Below are 18,953 nucleotides of genomic sequence, written 5' to 3'. Positions count from 1 at the left end.
TACGTTTAATCAATGATGTTAAAGTTTCGATCCTTGAAGATCGTTCGGCACAACATTATTGTTATGGAAACATGTTATGTGGTACTTTTAGTTTCTTATTTTTGGCCATTTTCAACTTGGGTGGTTCAAGTATTCCTACTTGAATACTGTATAATCAGCTTTAGGATATGTTGCCTGCTTTTTAAATTTGTCTTTTGACGTCTTATCTGTGATATGCAGGCTTTATAACCTCAGATCCCATTTCAAAATTCCATTTTATTTAGTTCCGCCCATTGTTTTCTCGTTTAGGGCAAAAGCATTCTTTTACTTGGGAACCATATACCGCTTTTCATGGAATGGCACTACTGTGTCACATTGAAGGTTCCATGATAACCGCCGTATGAACACATCTTCGGATGTCTCTAAACTCAAAATTTCACCCTTTTCGTTTTAAATGTTGAATTTTGCTTAAGCCGGTGCTAGGAGGCGTGGACGGTAACTTGCACTTTCCAGTACCGTCCATGAACAGGCTCAATCAAACCGAGCCTGCAACATTTTCAATTTTGTTGTGTTGGAATTTCTTTAGGGATTCTGTTTTACTCTATTTAAACGTTATGACTGAATAAAGTGACCTCTCATCAATTAATTGCTTAGTCAATTGATTAAAATTAATATATAAATTTTGAATTATTTATTGAAAATACTATTTTTTTATTTATTTACGATAATATTTATTTCTTAATTTGATTGATTGGTTCTTTTATTTACTTACTTACTTATTATATTTTCATATATTTATTCATTTTATTCATTTATAAGGTATTTATTGATTGATTGCTTGATATATCTATCTATAATCTATGAAAAAGACTGTCAAAGGGAGGCAACTCTACAGACCATATGACAGTAAGTTAATGTGTATATGTACTGCAGATATATCTATCTATAATCTATGCATGTCTTCACAGAAAAAGACTGTCAAAGGGAGGCAACTCTACAGACCATATGACAGTAAGTTAATGTGTATATATACTGCAGATATATCTATCTATAATCTATGCATGTCTTCACAGAAAAAGACTGTCAAAGGGAGGCAACTCTACAGACCATATGACAGTAAGTTAATACTGCAGATTTACTTCCCTTAATTTCACATGGTAATTCTTAAGAAGTATATCGTCTGCCAGGCAATAGGCTCTTAAAAAGGTTTACTTAGCAAATTCAAAGTTTTAAAATCTATTTCAGCCTTATATGTATACATTTTATACTTAGTAAGATAATATCACTTTCATAAGTATACAGCCATTTTCTATATAGAATTACAAGAGACATCTTATTTACACAAACTAAAACATCTTCTATTTAAATTTTGTAGCAGGTTTTGGCACCTATTCTGTAGATATATCTTTCAGTTCAACATTGTCGTTATATTCATTGAAAGTAGATTCCGTTATATTGGCCTTACTCAATGATTAATTCCTTACAGAAGAGGAGCCATAACTTATCACAATCCAGACAGACAATAGAGTCATATAGTTTGGTGAAAAAACTTAGAGAGGAACCGACCATATTACATTTTGCAATAACAAGACCCAATCCTCTGCTTGCATTTTTGGCTACAGTTTTAGCAGTAATATTAAAATGTAAAACAAGATACTTAAGTTTTCTTTTGAGTACCGATTGGTCTACATACGTATTTCAAATATTAATCAAAACAAAATTAATGAAAATATATAATTCCTCATCATACATTTTATCTCAACTATAAATGTCATTCTTGCTTGTTTGAATAATATTTCCTCGTTTCCTTTTGTTACATAGTGCTCCCATGCACGTCCCTGTTTTATCAGTAGTGTAAGGGGAAGAAACGTATAGTGTATTTGGACTTTGGAACTATAGTAAATTTAAAGATGAAATTGTCCGGTCAGTTATAGCTCGTTTCAAAGTTAAAGCAAATAGCGTACTGTTGTTAATGTTTTACCGATTTAATGAAAACAAAAGCGACCATGGGTTGTTATTGTCAAATAGTTTTGAGTGCAATTTCACACTGAGAGATATAAGAAATAAATGATGATATGACATCAGCAACATTTATGCCTACAATTTTGTACTAAGCTATATCAATAAAAAAAGATAAATCAGCTTCCGGCTCTGCTTCTTTTACTCCTGTTTATAAGTGTCTTTACAAGTTAACTGTTGCCCTAGAAGGAATTTTGGTAGGCTAAATTTAACTTGTAGTTTTTTTTCATTAATTTTATGTATATTTCTTTATCATTAAAGTTGTGGAAACATTGTATTTTTATGTACTTTTACAAACATTAACTTGAATAAAGGGAGTAAATTGGCGGATCAATGTGAGCAATTGTTCGGCAGAAATCCAGTTCATACAACTTTCTACCTGTTAGTAACTTATACCGGACTCACGTGATATGGCTGACCATGCATCAAATGAATGGTATTATAGTAGCCAGTGGCCCGTAAATAATCAATCACTGTAAATATACTGCGACACTAATCGTGACCACGATACGTTTGCTGCAACAATGTATTTATATTGATCAGTCCAATAGCTAAACTTAGAAAGTTAAATTACATAATAAATAATGAGATAGCATTAGAAATTTGTATCTTAACGCAACTGTATCATTACTAGCAATATTTCCTTGCTCATAATGTCGTTGATAAACCGGAGTTTTAAGCATTTCACCGAAGCATATACACAACAGTGATAATTTCACCGACTAAATATGTCGGTCATTATACAAGTATCGGTAAAGGTGAGTGTTGAACAATCGGAAACGTTATAATACATGCCGAACTAGTACCGATGATATTATGATAAGTTTTGTTTAAAAAATATTAAACACTTTTGGGTTTAAGTAATACAGAGTAAAGCAAATGTAGAGGGAATATTTATGTTTAACTTTTTGACACACCCCGTTTATTATTTAGGTAGACTCGTCCAAAAAAGGTAAATAAAGAATTGACCAATCGTGTTACTTCATGTCATTCCCCATTCACGTGTTTACGTACTATATACACAACTAAACCTACTATATCTTCAGCGATACGTTAAATGGAAAATGCATGATAAACGCATAAAATCGGTGAATAGAGGAGGAATCGATTTTCATTAAACAGTCAACACAAACTCTATCTTAACGATATTTCACAACTTTTCGTGCACTCGTGGACATAAACAATATTATAGATATAGTGTGAACTTAAAAACGGGTTAACGAAAAGTAAGGCATGTCAAGTTAATACTAAGTTATCGTTACTCATTAAAACATAGTTTTAACTTATAGTTTATTCTTAAACGTGGATTTAAACAGATAAACGTTGACAAAAGGGAATGATATACAAAACCTTAACACAAGATGAAGTTGAAGAGTTGAAGAAAGAACTGGAAAACCGTTTACCTGGAACAGCAAAGGTATTTTATTAAATACTACTTCTTGTAGAAAACATGAATTATATTTGTTTGAACACATACATTAACCTTATGCAGGGTTTTCAAATATAATCTATTTGAAAGACCCTGTCTTATGGTCGGCAACTAAATTTACCCGGCCATGCGACCAGTGCAGACCAAGTTCAGCCGAAACATTGTGTGCCTGTTTTGAAAATTTCTTATGAAATGAATATTAGTTTTTTTTTTAGATTGGAAATGGACAATTTGTTTAAGATATTTAGCGTGGTATAGGTTAGTTTACTAGTTTCTCATGTTGGTAAAGTTCAAACGCTACGACAATATGACAGAAGTTTGATCCTATCTCATCGTTTTCCCTTAGTGAAAAATGTCTTTTGCCCGGACGTAGCTTACTTGATCCATTCTCTAGTACAGTACTGGTATCCACATATGACGAAACATGGCCGCATCCCGAGTAAGGCTCGAATCCATGATCCCTCGGTTGAGGTAGACACCTGGACATCTAAGCAACGGCTTCCCTTAGTGGCAATAACACTGTGATCTAGTGTCTAGTGCATAGTGAATATCCTAATGTTCAAATGTGTTACTGGTACTTAATTCCTTCCCCCCATTTCCATGGGTCTGCAAAACTTAGTTGGTAAAGTTGTTATTATAATTAAATCGTCTTCCAAAGCCCGTTACAAACGTTTAATTCTTTTTCTCACACCAGGAAGGTTTCCTACATTAAACCGAGTCTGTAACATTTTCAATGTTTCCGTTTCTGATCCTTTTAGGGGATTCCTTTTTTTCTCTATCCGAAATGCAAGGAATTTTAACATTGCGTTATATTAGAGTAGAAATAACACCTCCACTATATACTTTCTAGAGCCGGAAAACCGCCACACATCTGTGTGACTTTAAGATACCAGGCCCTTATCCATGAAATTTACAATGGTGACCAAATTGTCAATGTGGACTCCTGGAAAGTAACCACCACTTCTTCCTTGAGTGTCACTTCTATAATGATATCAGACTCAGACTATTTGATGCTGTTTCTAACATATGTACTATAACACTTCACGAGACCAGCCATGATATTAATTCTAAAATTGTTCAAGCAGCTCATGTATATATACGTGAAAGTAACCGATTTCCATGAGATTAGTTTCACAAAATAATTTGATCTATAATATTTGATATAATTATAATATCTATAATATTAATAACTTGATCTATCCAAATGAATTTTCTTTACCTTCTTTCTCATTCTATTCAATTAATTTTATTCTTAAAAATAAGATCTTTCAAACAATAGCTAGTTTCACTTGCTTAATCTTCGATTTTTTATTCCAAATATGTTAAAAATTAACTTAATTGTTTCAAACAATATTGTAAATACTGTCATAATACAAATATATAGGAGAAGACCTTTATAAGCTTTATAGCTTTCGGCTCTAATCCTTTTTCATTCGTGTATATACTTATTGTAAATGTATTATCATTGTTTGAAATAAACTATGTTTAAACTAGTGTTCATTTACATGTATTTTAAAGCAATTTCCGGTATTTTACTTAGAGATTGTTCGTCCAATACTCGTAACACAGGCCTATGAATAGTGCAATAGTAACGACGAATCAGTGCACTTCGAAATATATAACTGAGAAGAGCAACTTGGTATGCAAACAGACTAATATATCTTGGAGTCAGCCAAATTGAAAGAAACTGTTAGCGTATAAAATGCTAAAACTTTATGCATTTATACTATATTTTCTTAAAAAGATTTCTAGGATGATGATTACTTTTGAAGCGAAAACGTGACGACCATATGGATGTAAACGAAATTTATGTAATTTGCCGATATACAAACAGTAACGCCTATATTACGTTTTTTTTTCTTTCTTTTTTTCCTTTATTTTATTCGGTATACCCGAGACATTTTCCATGCTACATGCTACTCGTCTTATAATAAGCAGACAAAATGAATGTGACCGAGACACTTTTATATGGTGTCGCTGATTTTGTGAATGATGAACCGAGACAGCACTTATATCTTCATAACACGTCTCTTAATCACATTGTATCTGCTTTCTTTGAGTTTCATATGACACAATATATGGGTAAATGTCTCGGGTATACAAAAATACGAAAATCAACGACATATATTTTTGTACGCGTAATTGTACTAGTTAGTGAATAACGACCAAAGCACACAAGTCGCCATCAATGCGGTAGCCTGATTGTCATTCTCATGAATGGTTTAAATAAGAAATAACTTTCATTAAAATATTTGTAATGGTTCTCTGATTTAATATAATGTCTTATTAGCCGTATGTGTTATTTTATTCCTTTCGATATTGCATAGACTTGTCGTCATTATTGCACATGTCTGCCGGATATACAAAATAATACACGGTGATTCGAGATTAAATTTATGATTTAATATTACAAGTTTTATACTTTACATGCTCAGTATAAGAAAATGCGTAGTTTTTTGTTGTTTTAATCTTATACATGTATATTCATTTTCTGCAGTATGTAACTTCAACACAAAGTCAACATCATATGTACATAAAGGTCACGTGACTGTCTGTATCTTAATTAGTCGCATGCATGTACTACCTAGACAAATTCAATTAATTGTAATGAGTTATTTATGAAACTGATGAAAGTAAAGATATGTACTCTATCTCCATGTATAAGATAGAGTATAGATGAGATGATTGCTTCTTGCCTTATAACTAATATAATATGTAGGAAAGTACTCATTCTGCGTTAATATTTTAAAGCCATGTTGGTAGTTAGGAATTAATGACAAAATACCGATTTTTTATCCAACTTGGAATGTGTCTAGATTGAAAAGTCCAAATACTAAGATATGTAACATGTAGAGAGGGAACACGTTCACTTCAAACGTTCAATAACTTTAGCGGAGAACACATACGAGTGTTCTTTGGCTGTTCTTCGATTTACAAAGACACTGCGACACAGTCGTGGAGGGCAGGTTACTAAGTGTTTAGGCAAACCATAAGGATGCAACACACGAGCTGTATCTCAGCCTTTATATACAGCCTATAGTATACAGCGTAAAGCGGTTATCTGAAACATTTATACTTTTAGTAAAACATCAATACACATCAATACAAAAAAAAAAAAAAAAAAAAAAAACAATTCATACATACATGTACTTACAAATTGACAAATTACAATAGATATTATCTTAAACAATTATTGTCGGAATCCTGTTGCTAATTAGTTAATTAATAGAAATACAGATTATCAACATTTACAGTAAAGAAGTAAGATGAAATATTCAATTTCGTCATGTATTTCTGTTCCAGACCGATTTTCTATGTTTTGATAACTGTTTTGATTTCAATAAATTATCTCACTGTCCAACGCAGTGTTAGTTTAGATGGTTCTAGTTCTTAGCGTTCCCTAGAAATTAATGGTCCATATATTTAGAAAATGAAGTTTTCATTTTATTTTGCTAGAGGGCGCTTCGTGGGTTGGTTGGTCAAAACTGTCCATAAAAATAATAATTAATAACGCTAAGAACTAGAACCATCTAAACTAACACTGCGTTGGACAGTGAGATAATTTATTGAAATCAAAACAGTAAAGTAAGTTAGCATGACTACATGCAACATTGCAACGTGTTTGCTCCTTTTCGGAAATGGTTCTTGAGTGAGAACTGAAATGAACGAAAATTATATGTTATTTATAGCAAAATATTACTGCTGCTTGTTTATCAATCAAACCGAGCCTGCAACATTTTATAGTTTGTCTTGTTGGACTTTCTTTAGGGATTCTTATTTCTTTCTATTTAACCAATATCACCTTCCTCAGTACAGTGCATGACGCACTTCGATATAATTTAACAGTTGTAGTAGTCCAGGTTCCCGTGCTAATTAGTACTCGAATATGAGTTAGGTATAAAATGCGTTGGGTTTGGACTTCAGTTAAAGAAGTAAATTACCGAAAGTCATGCTTCACATCGTGTCACGGTGAAAGATGAATGTCCTTGGACGATGAACTTTCATTTTTATTGATGACAAGATGATGAGAAAAAACTACAGGGGTCAACCAAGCGTGTGTGACTATTATTGTATTTCTGTTTTTATAAAAAATAGACCCGTATAGTAGTTCCGTTATCATACAAATTAACACCAGTGACAGCATGCCTAAATATTCAAAAAATAGATAATACAACGATAGATTTAACATCAGACGTCAAAGTCACCATTACAAAGTTCTTGAGCTAAAATATATAATATATTAGTAAAATAACAAATAAACGATAAATGAAACGTTTTAAGATGCTAGTTATATTTTCATATTTACGCTTAGATATTTTGAATACTTTAGTTGATATTTAGATCAAACATTCTGAAAATCATTGATCCAGGAACCGTTGTTAAACATGGTAATGTTGACAGTCATAAAAAGGGATGGTAAGTCAAGCAGGCGGCATGTCCTTACCGTGTAATTAATCAGAAGAATCAGGCCGTGAATGAAGTTTTATTAAATTAGATATTGAATGCTGATAACCATATATTAGGGGTTGAAAACATTTGTACACACAAATGACGCGGTATCAATAAAAGACAAGATATGTACGGGGCATGACGAGTACAAGTAAAAATTGCTTTAACAGCATATATTTTATTTATTCATTTATTGTAGTATTTTGTCTTACTTCGTTATCAACTATAATTTGTAAATAAAAAAAATAAATAGTTTTCGGAAAATGATTGAAAAAAGAAAAAAACTACAGAAAGTCACGGACCATGTAGAAAATGATCAATTAATGAGTATTTAACTGCTAATGTATTTTCTATATTAGGCTACTAGAATATTTTGCAAGATAAGCATTCCAAATTGCGCCAGAATCGTCATATACATGTATAATCGTTACAGAGCCAGTTACTGACCGGTACGGGATATACGTTTCATTAATTATCTCTACACCACCTGTGGCTGGTAGTAACCCGGTGTCTTATGCAAGTTCTGTTTCCGGTTTCAAATTGACTTGCCGATTTCATATTAGGGATCATGAGATACGCAAGACATGAGAACTGCAAGTTGATGATACAAATCGCTTTTATATTTATTAATAATCGTTACTTTGTTTTAAAAAGTTAATGTCGGCGATTATGTATATATCATATTCATAGTAAGCCAGACGACACATTAGGTATTGCAGAGAGAGAGAGTTCTTCCTGATACTAACAAAGATAATAAACAGTTTACATACATGTAAAAATTGCTAGGTTGCCACGGACTTGCATGATATACTGATAAAATACAAATTTTAAACTTGAACTCCTGATATCGCTGTATACTTCCTTTTTGAACTGTTAACATTTTGAAACTATGTGAAACTATATGGATACGTGACTGTCAGTCGGAAGAAAGTATTCCATAATAGGATTTGTGTATGATCAAATAAGCAATATTACGATAAACGTTTCTTATTTTGCCTTATGTAAGATTCTCACTTTGTGCTATGACGTACTACCCCATATTTAATTGTACGCGTTTAAACCACTTGGAAATTATCCAGGTATTTTAGCAAATTATTAACGCTCTAATTTGCCCAAAAGAATCTATATTAATATAACTGACATGCCTAGTTTGCAACTTAAATATTCGTTATATTTACTGCACTTATTATGTTGTATACATTGTAGTCAAAATAAGATGTTACATTATTCAGTACTATATATGTAATAGTTTGTATATTTTGTCGTTGTACAAATATTGATATAAATACTGTCTTTATCAGTTTACAAAATTATATGAAATGTTGTCCGTCACATAACACTAACGTTTACATCATCTTCAGATACAAAACAGATATTCTGTATCGAAAATTGAAAGCCATTCGATGTTCTGGAAACGCTCGTTGTTTGGTCTTATTTGTAGTATTTTTATAGCTAACTTGACATTAGAAGATCAGACTACCAACTCGTGTTGTGGTCATTAAATATATTGGTCAGTGACCGATTTTAGCGTAAAAGCTTTTGCTGCACTCCGGTACTTAATACCATTCATCGATTTTAAAAATGTCAGTTTATCTTATTAAATATTATATAAGAACCGCTTGTTGACTTTGACCTTTACAACAATCGTTAAAATATCAATATTTGAAATATGAATGTCTCAATGAAAGTTATAAGAGTATAAACCCTGTCTCTATTTTCAATAAATATTTTGCTGCACGATTCTACGAAAAACGCACTTAACATTGACTCATGAAGTTAACACATGAACAAGGAAGTTAAGTATGCATTTACATTTTGCTGGTATTCATAGCCAATTATAACCAATTAATGTCATATAATATGTAAAAAAATGCATGTGTGAATAAGTACAACATCTTGACCTTCTCAATATGTAATTCCCCCTTATTTTTTAAAGTTACGTGCCTGTTGTCGGAGCGGATATGTTCACATTGTCAGCTGAAACTGGTTAGTGAAAGTACATGGGAGGGTAGCTTTAGAAATATAACTTCCTTAAAATCAAATCCACAACACATAGCTCATGTTTAAATAAAACATAACGTAATTATCAAAACAATTATTTGTAATCAAAGTCTAAGCTATCTTTAAAATGGCTTTTAGACGAAATCGGTGTAGTCATGCCATATTATGATATCTAAAAACACACACTGAAAACCTTTTAAGGATTTATTATCCTCAATATCACGAGAGTTTCTCTGCTATTAATAGCATCTTTATCTCGTATCAACACTTGTAATGGATTGTAAAAAACTCGGTTATCTTGAGGCTTAAGTTGTAAATTTTGTAAAAATGTAATCAAGGCAGTTTTGATGTGTACACCGCACGGCCATATTCGTCTCTATCTTGTTTTAAAGCTGCACGCCTCCAGATGAGCGAAATATTTCAAGAAATTTAATCTTTAGAAAATGTTTAACGATCTTAAGAAAAGTAAAAAGATTCAATATTTAATTATTTACATGTTATGTGTGATTAATGACTTATTTTGCAGTATCAATCAATATAATTCTACTGCGTTACTAACGCAGAAAGAGATATTTATGTATATTTTGACATAATTTTGATAATTTACGTGGATTGTACGTGCCGTTTGCAATGTGTAAATTATTTTCTTTGTTCACTTAACAATATTTTACTTTTAAATACATTTTCAAAATTTTCAGGAAAATTAGCATGAATCTGGAGGCATGCTGCTTTGAAACTAATATAAATCTTGTTTCTACTTTATTTTTACTGCATTTAAAGGCCTTAGCGACATTTCCTCTAAATGTTATAATTCTAGTCCTCGGAATTGATGTATTACTTCTTCACGTAATTAAATTTTAGGAAAACTATTATCTTATTCAATTTGTCTCTTCCTTTGTAAATACAGTGCACTTTATGAAACCCACTTGAACAACAGAAAATGTCCGTTATTTCCAAGAAGCAGGCCAATATTTTTCTAATCTTGTGTTATGTTTATTAACAATGGTTTATGTATGGTTTGTATCTTTGTACCATGTTGTTTATATCACGTATGTCAGATAATTGTTTTGCAATTAACTGCACAGGATATGTTACAACTGATTGTATTCAGAAAATATAATTGTTCTGCTGTAAATTGCGTAGTTTATGCTGAGTGGTTTTTTTATATCCGATTTCTTAATAAATACTGTCAGAATGAAAACTGCACATGAATTTAAATGTGCATTGTAAAAAATCTCCTAGACCAAACAATGTCATCAGCGAAGATCGATATTAAGTTCAAATTCTTTGAAAGTTTAGATCTGTCTAAGAAGAGACCGTTCGGTTGTACTACTCAGGTGCCCGTTCGTACCTGAAATAATACACGGAAGAGTATCTGAGGTCTTCCCTGGAGAGTTGGTGCGACTTAAAACCTAACAAAAATGAAATAAGTAAATAAATAAATAAATACATGCACGCATGCATGAATGAATGAATGAATGAATGAATGAATGAAATGAATGAATGAATGAATGAATGAATGAATGAATGAATGAATGAATGAATGAACGAACGAATGAACGATTGAACGAACGAACAAATAAATAAATAATATTTTAAAAGGCTTTAATACTTGTTATATTCAGGTTTTCTTTGTATATGTTAGGTATGGAGATGTCAATGTTTGATTTGTTCTTATCTTGTTTTCTATCTTTTTTTTCTCTATCTTTTCAGATTTTCTATGTAATCAGGAGTTTTCTTGCGGGTCTTCTACCAGGAAAGGAAGTTATAGTAGACAGCTGGCCAGAATGGTCATCCGTTGTCGTGCGGACATGCTCGGAGGAAAAGGTAGGCATTATAAAACCTATTATCAAAATAATACACTAAATTTGCCTACAATAGAAAGAATAATCAGTCCAAACATTTGTGATAGCTTGTCGGGTTATAACCTGGTGGCATATGCAAACATTAAGCCCACCATTACCAAGGTTTTTGTTTCAAATGTTTACTATATTATATAAAATATCAAATAAGAACACATTGTACAACAAATCAATCATATAAACATTAAAATTAAACTGATGAAAGAGTTGTCTTATTTTTTTTATAAATTTTATATAAATATATTAATTGTTCACTATAGGTATCTGCTTATTTATATGTATTCGGGGCCTTTAAAAAGATTCTATTTGAAAGACACTGCTGTATTCAATGGATAATAAATGTTAACATATAAACATCTCAAACCAACTTGTTTTTTCATTATTCTCAGGCACAACCATTTTTCCGCCATACTTACATGTGTCACGCGCGTAGCACGAGCGCGCTCAAGTACTTCCTCCAGAGGCCAGATGTCGTAAATTGGAGAAAACCTGCAACATTTACAGGTCAGTTCTAAAGTATGTTGAGAAATGGTGACGGTCAATAATTAAAAGAAATAAGTGCCTAGTCTTTTGTTTAGTTTTCTCGGAATTTTGAACATTTGTGAATAATGAATATTAAGGATATCTTTTTTTTTATTTACAAATAGTTCTTTTTGCTCAGTGCGTGATTCATTATTATTTATCAAGTTTTATGTCATCTCAGAATTTAAATTTAACTACATTTTTATATGTAAATGCTAATGCAGCAATTGAACCAAATGAACGTATATATTTTTTAACAATATAGTTTGCATTTTTGGATGAGGTTGCTTAATTTGTTATTTGTTTAGCTTTCATTCTGTAGCAGCACTAAGTCATACACCTAAAGAAAGTACGTTTTCCTGACACATAGTGTCATTCAATTATTTCAAACATAGACCAGTTAGTTTAAATGTCTGTAAAAAAATTATACATTTACATATGTACATGTATAAAATCACATATTCTTGTTAATCTTATATAATGATGATGATGTCCACGTATACAGACGACATATGGCATTTCATCGGAAAACTTTTTTTATCACGCCCACTTAATTCACTGTAACATAAAAATCATTACAGACGACCAATCCTTCGTAAAATTTCTCCTACTATATCAGAATTTCTACTTTAATTTCAATATAACACGCATTGCTATGCAACATGATCGAAATAAAACATCTAGATCTTCTATTTAAATGCAGTTATATTACATAGAAAGTGTAACCTTAGCGTAATGAGACAGTATATCATTGAGCTATTAGAATTTTAAATTGTTAGTTATTTTATGGAGATATTGCTCTATAGATCTAGTTACTGTATGTCAATGAATAAAAGGAATTGGTTTCTCAGATAAATTTCCATTTGTTTTCGTTGACTGGAAATTCATGATAAAAGTTGTAACATAAAAAATAAGACTTCCGAGGGATCAACCTTTTTCCAGTTTTTAGAGTTCACTTTTCTAGATATTTATACTTCGTGACAGCCCGTACTTCACTTCAGTGTTGTTGTTTTTTCCCTGGTCCTCACAATTCATTGATTCTAGCATTTTTAATTTTTGATATTAAGTATCGCTTTTGTCGGTACTTAGGGGCATAAGGAATGTTATACTTTTATACTATCTCACATGAACAGACTCGATCAAACCGAGTCTCCAATATTTATAATATTTTGTTGTTTTCATTACTTGCAAGGGATCTCCCCTTTTCCATATATTTATATTTGCATTGATTTTAATTTTGAATTCGCTTGCATTTTAGTGACATTATATATGATTCGTTGTAAAGTCGAAAGAACTTCATATTTTTCAGTTCTTTTATCATGTTATAAGTGTGTTGTATATATGTTACTTCACTTTAACATGTATTTAGTCTCTTGTCTTTTTTGTCTTTCAACATTGAAATAAAGAACACAAAATGTAGTCTTATGCCCTTAGACTGATATATTTGCTGACGAGGGTAATATTGCATAGTTACAAGTTTAGTCTGGTTTGTATGTTGACGTGGCCTAGCTTTTAGACATGACATAATTAACAGCCAAATTAATGCGACGCTCTAGTCCACTTTGCGTCTGTCACACTTGTATGTCTATTTATATATGTCTATGATATGCAACTCATTTCCTTGCTGTCTTCTGACTGTCACTAATGTAATTTTTAATATTATTAAAGTTAAAGTTCCCTACTGAAGACTTGTGTATTGTATCTATACAAGAACTCGGGCAGATTCGATTTATTTGTACTGCGTGAAAACATACCAGTCAACATTTCCTTTGAATTTTCTGTGTTTATTTGTGCTCAAACATACATGTTATATATCAAAGCATAACTGCGTTTAAGGTCAGGTATTTGTATAAAATCAGACACTTTTTAAAATTGATTTTTTTATGATTGTAAAATGAAAACTTGGATTTCAGGTGTACCACGTGATGTCGCACCAGTTATATCAGCAATGTGTAACAAACATATGGGACGTATAACTACGCTCGAACCAAGGTTTATGTATGCTTGGACCAAAGAGGAGCTGCCACCAAAACAGCCGTGAGTCTAACTCCCTTTTACACTACAATTATTTGCCCAGCTATTAAGCCTTTTTAAGCAGTAAATTTTCAAGCATTTTCAGTAATAGGTGCCATGTGATGGAAAATTATTATCTTTCGGTGGCAAGGCGGAGTGGTTAACGCTCCGGACTAGTAATCATATGATCGCTAGTCGCATGGATTTTAAACCCTGTCAGGAGCAAGTCGCTGTTTCCTTGAGCAAGAAACTTTGCACTCATTGCTCAGTACTGGTTGGTTCCAGGAACGGATTCGAAAGTGCGTTTATAAGCTTATAGGTTCCTGCACGACCGAACTTAAGTAAATTCTGTATAAACTAAATGATTACCTTCTAATTTAACAAAATTGCAAAATCAGTGAAAACTTATGTTGAATACCTAAGATATATGAAAAATATAGAAATAGAAAATGTATTTTGTTATTATAACTCTGTCGTTAAAATGTGCCTCTTTTACATTTATTTGTAGAAAACAAAATAAAAAAAACTCCTCATCAGAAATAACAATGCCTAGAACCTAGATATTTGTCACGTTGCATTGCCATAAACGACTTCTGTAAAAGTTGTGCACCGGGAAGAGACCTTCTCCCCCGGAGTACACTTAAGCTTATCCTGTTCAATATGAAAACGTAGGGGCAACAATAATGGTCATATAATCTGATAGAAATATTTCTTAAAATCCATACCTTTGTCTATTGTAGGGTACCAGAAGGACTTGTTCTCGGTAAACTTCTTCCTGAAGATGCTGTGACACTTAAACGTGACTGGGAGGGATTCAGGTACCGTGACGATCTTGAAGGTTACTTCCGGGCAGTTATAGAAAATTATGAGAGTAGTTGCCTTCGTGACTCCAACGGCGATCTTCTTGCATACGCTTGTATGCAGTTTAATGGTTCTATAGCAATGCTGTATGTTAAACCAGAACACCGTGACAAAGAATATTTCAAAATTGTACTGTCTGACCTAGCACGTGCGCGTCTTAGTAAGAAGGAAGTTGCTTATGGCTTTATTCCAACAAATGACTCTGAATTGGTAAATCAAATGCGAGCAATGGACTTCGTGTGGGTACCAAGAGGAGACATGGTCTGGATGGGTTACGAACCGCTTAAAATAAATCGATCCAAGTCACCTGAAACCGAGCAGACGACAAAACAGAATTCGTTTGATGACAACAAAGTGAAGTCGTTCGATTGTGTATGCTCCGATATGGCAAAATTCTCAAAAACATTTGAAAATTGTAGCAGTGAGTTGAATGCCGGCAGCCAGAAACCAATCGTTAATACACACTCCGACAATAAAACGCTTGTTTTCCAAACGTCTTGACGAGTTGATGAAGTAGATATGGTTGAAAACTCTGGGTCCAAGCTTCCAATCAAAATGGCTTAAACTTGTTTTAAAATGGCTATTATAACTTACATTGAGAACATTGAGAGAGGGATTATTACAGATATGGGACCACTTGCTTGTTTCTGCTTTGAAACCAAACATATGCTCTTGCTTCATAATTTTGACAGTTGTTCTTTAGCTATGTAGAACAAAAACTGTCAGACTTGTCTTCCTGCAATACTTCACGAGCTAAAGTTAATAAGAATAAGAATTTATGAGCTTGAATATAATTCCTAATTTGGTTCTCTATCACTAGTTGTATTGATCTATGGTAATTTGAGTGATGACGCGTTTATGAATATTTATTTTACATCACATGATTTTCCATTTTGAATTACCATATATGCATCATTCGCCATTCTTAAATATTGCATTTCTGTTTTTGTTTCGTATGTTACTGACCTGTTTATGCACTATATATCTTTATTTACTACTTACACAAACATTAATTGAGGTCGCGCAGATTTGATTTTGTTTTCAACAATCATCAATGTTTGCTATTACATACAGCATTACTTGTAAGCAGATATTTACACTTGCTCGTGTCTTCGCCAACATTCTTTGTTATTATATACATGCTCGTACACGTACAATATTGCAGTTTTTATGCAGGTATTTTACACATGCTCTGCTTTAGTTTTTGGTATCTTTGATGTTGCAAAAAACAGGGTGTTGTATTTTTAGTTCTGTGTTTATGTTCTCAATCATGTACTCATGTAATCATCAAAGTAGGTTTTTCTGCCCGCTATTTCTTCATGAGTATATTTACTGACAGTCCCACACCGCAGGTGGTTGGAAACTATTTGAAATATGAACGCTGAATTCTGTCATTAAGAAAGTCATTAAATATTATTGAAGAAGGTCAATTGTACTTAGATTTTCTGTCGTACTTAACTTTAAAAACTTAGAGTGTCACGTTTAGTTCAAGTCGGAAGGTCGCCATATGGCCTCAACCTTAAACCTCAACAAAATCAAATCCGTGTAAGGGGTTTTATCCCTAGGTGAGGTTTTGTGATAGCATGATGTATGTCGTCCGTCGGACATCGTCCATAGTCCTTCGCTATCCAAATTTCTGTAAACAACTTTGCAGCGTTTTACCAAACGCTACAGGAATGATCCTTGGATGTCCCTTTTCTTTGTAATAAACACGTTTCCTTATGATGAATTAGTAGGTCACAGGAGTTAAAATTATTATACTAAAAGTATGAAATCTTAGAAAAGTATGTAAGTAACTCCTATGCACAGAGCTTAAATATAATATTTGTCATAGCGTCATTTTCTATAAATATTGTCTCCATGGTCAAAATTGGCCCCACCATATGTGTCGCTTAATTTAGGTTATATAGGTAAATGTCTTGGAAACTACATTTCTAAAGTTAGATATGACATTTAGGATTGCCTATAAGACCTCTTCAAAGTTGTAAAAATTCATGCCCAGGGTCTCAATTGACTTCGCCTTTTGGGTCATTTAGTTAACAACTTAACATTTACTTGTTTACCCATAAATATCAATGTATAAAGCTTAGATATTAGGCATGTAGCATCACCTCGCGGTCACTGATTTTATATTTACTTATGAAGACAACACATTTTCAAACATGGGCATAAATCATGGCCATTTTGTCAAAAAACATTAGCCAAATTTACCCAATGACTTACTTCTGCATTTTGACCTTTTATAAGAATGAATAACAGGCAAGCGATCTATGGACAATATGCTTGGGTGAAATGCTTTGAATTTCTTAAAGAATTATATATGCATATAAAGTCTAAAGCTGGAATAGCAGACAAAATCTATTAAAAGTTGTTTTTGTCCAGGTTTTGTGATGATCCATATTAGTTCCTAAATTAAATCTAATTTATTTCATTTGGATCTGCATATATTTATCTTTACACACAATTATTTATCCAAGAATAACACTAAAATATCAACATATATTGTATTAATACCAGTGTCGTGAGGACTTTGAACCCTTGAAACAAAAAAGCTTCGTGCAGTGTATTCATACTTTAACCAATGTTGCCGAACTGTGTTTTTGTCTTCTTGCATGGTTCATATCTACATTATAAATGGCGTTGCCATGACAACATTAATTTCTTCTTTCTTTAAAAACGTTTTACCCTTAATCATACATGTAGTAGACATAAAATAGGGATATGGGCATTGAGCTTGTGTGAGCCCACCATGACTGAGTGAAGGACCAATCTACTTCCACAAATGTTACATCGCTGGCTAAAACTTTGACAATTGACTGCTAACCGGTCTTTGAATGATAAATTGTTTAGATGTAAAACTCAAATAGTAGGAAAACATATTGGCAAAAAGCATTAAACATGACAAGTTGACAATTTTCTATGTTCTTACTCAATTATGTTGTTAGAAGGATGCATCGCTGATTCATTTTGCGTCAAAAATAATTACATTACGTGTTAAGCTTTTTCCTCTTACATGCATAAGAACATGCTTTAATTGTTTATGCAAATTCGTTGTTTATGTCTTTTTAGATATCTAGATTTTTGTTTTTGTTGTGTTTTTTTTACCGAAAATAGCATCTACACAAGCTATCTTGATAAGGCGTTGTTATTGGTTAAATAAATATGTTATTTAGCTTATTTGCTATTATTGTTATTTTATGAAAGTTCCCTTCTTAACTGTCACCAGTAAAACACTTCCGTACGCAAATCAAATTTATAAAGTCAGTGCATGTTAAAATGCCATTCTCCTCTGTATTTTGTAATCTATACAACACTCCCGTACTCAAATGAAAATGAAAATTTTATATTTTAAATCCATAATGTTCATTGCTGTATCGACCAGAAGTTCTTGCACTGAATTCCAACTGTTGTGATATCCAACTATTGTGATGATAAAAAAATCCCAATATCTCTTGCACTTATTGAATTATTGCGCATTCAATTTCATACAGAAATTCTATTATTCAAGCGTCGAGTAGTTCTTCATTATTCTTTAATATCGTAATGGAATAACATCATTCATATGTTTGTTATTGTAGAACAGTTTAGCATAAAACTTGATTTGTTTTTGTTTCAAAATTGCATTCCATGAATGCACTGTTTTAAATTGTTTTCTACCCCCTTAAAATACAGTTTATAACTTTATAGGTAAAAACAGAGAAGCGCTAAAATGTTGGAAAATAAATTGTAGATATAGAATTATTAAAATTTGGCATACCTTTAATAAGTAAATCAAATAGGTAAAACAATTCATATTAAACAAAAGTCTTTGAACATAT

At 32.2% G+C, this 18,953-nt stretch overlaps 1 protein-coding gene across 1 annotated transcript; it reads left to right on the top strand.

Annotated features, from left to right (window-relative positions):
• Positions 1–3,008: 3,008 nt before the first annotated feature.
• LOC132743955 (glycine N-acyltransferase-like protein 3) lies at positions 3,009–18,312 on the top strand. Its single transcript, XM_060732556.1, has 5 exons — positions 3,009–3,415; positions 11,591–11,704; positions 12,129–12,243; positions 14,175–14,298; positions 15,015–18,312. The coding sequence occupies exons 1-5, from the start codon at positions 3,335–3,337 to the stop codon at positions 15,634–15,636; spliced, it is 1,056 nt and encodes a 351-aa protein (XP_060588539.1). The 5' UTR covers positions 3,009–3,334; the 3' UTR covers positions 15,637–18,312.
• The last annotated feature ends 641 nt before the right edge of the window (positions 18,313–18,953 follow it).

The sequence above is a fragment of the Ruditapes philippinarum genome, unplaced genomic scaffold (assembly GCF_026571515.1).
Source record: "Ruditapes philippinarum isolate M1 unplaced genomic scaffold, ASM2657151v2 ctg754_1_1_1_1, whole genome shotgun sequence".
In the NCBI taxonomy this organism is placed as follows: Eukaryota; Metazoa; Mollusca; class Bivalvia; order Venerida; family Veneridae; genus Ruditapes; species Ruditapes philippinarum.
The sequence above is the reverse complement of the archived record's forward strand: the minus strand, read 5'-3'. Positions and strand labels throughout refer to the sequence as shown.

Excerpts from the sequence above, each read along its gene's own strand:
- LOC132743955 (XM_060732556.1), top strand. The coding sequence starts at position 3,335 with ATGATATACAAAACCTTAACACAAGATGAAGTTGAAGAGTTGAAGAAA. Across the intron at positions 11,705-12,128 it reads GGACATGCTCGGAGGAAAAG|GCACAACCATTTTTCCGCCA; the intron begins GTAGGCATTATA and ends CATTATTCTCAG. Across the intron at positions 14,299-15,014 it reads GAGCTGCCACCAAAACAGCC|GGTACCAGAAGGACTTGTTC; the intron begins GTGAGTCTAACT and ends TGTCTATTGTAG.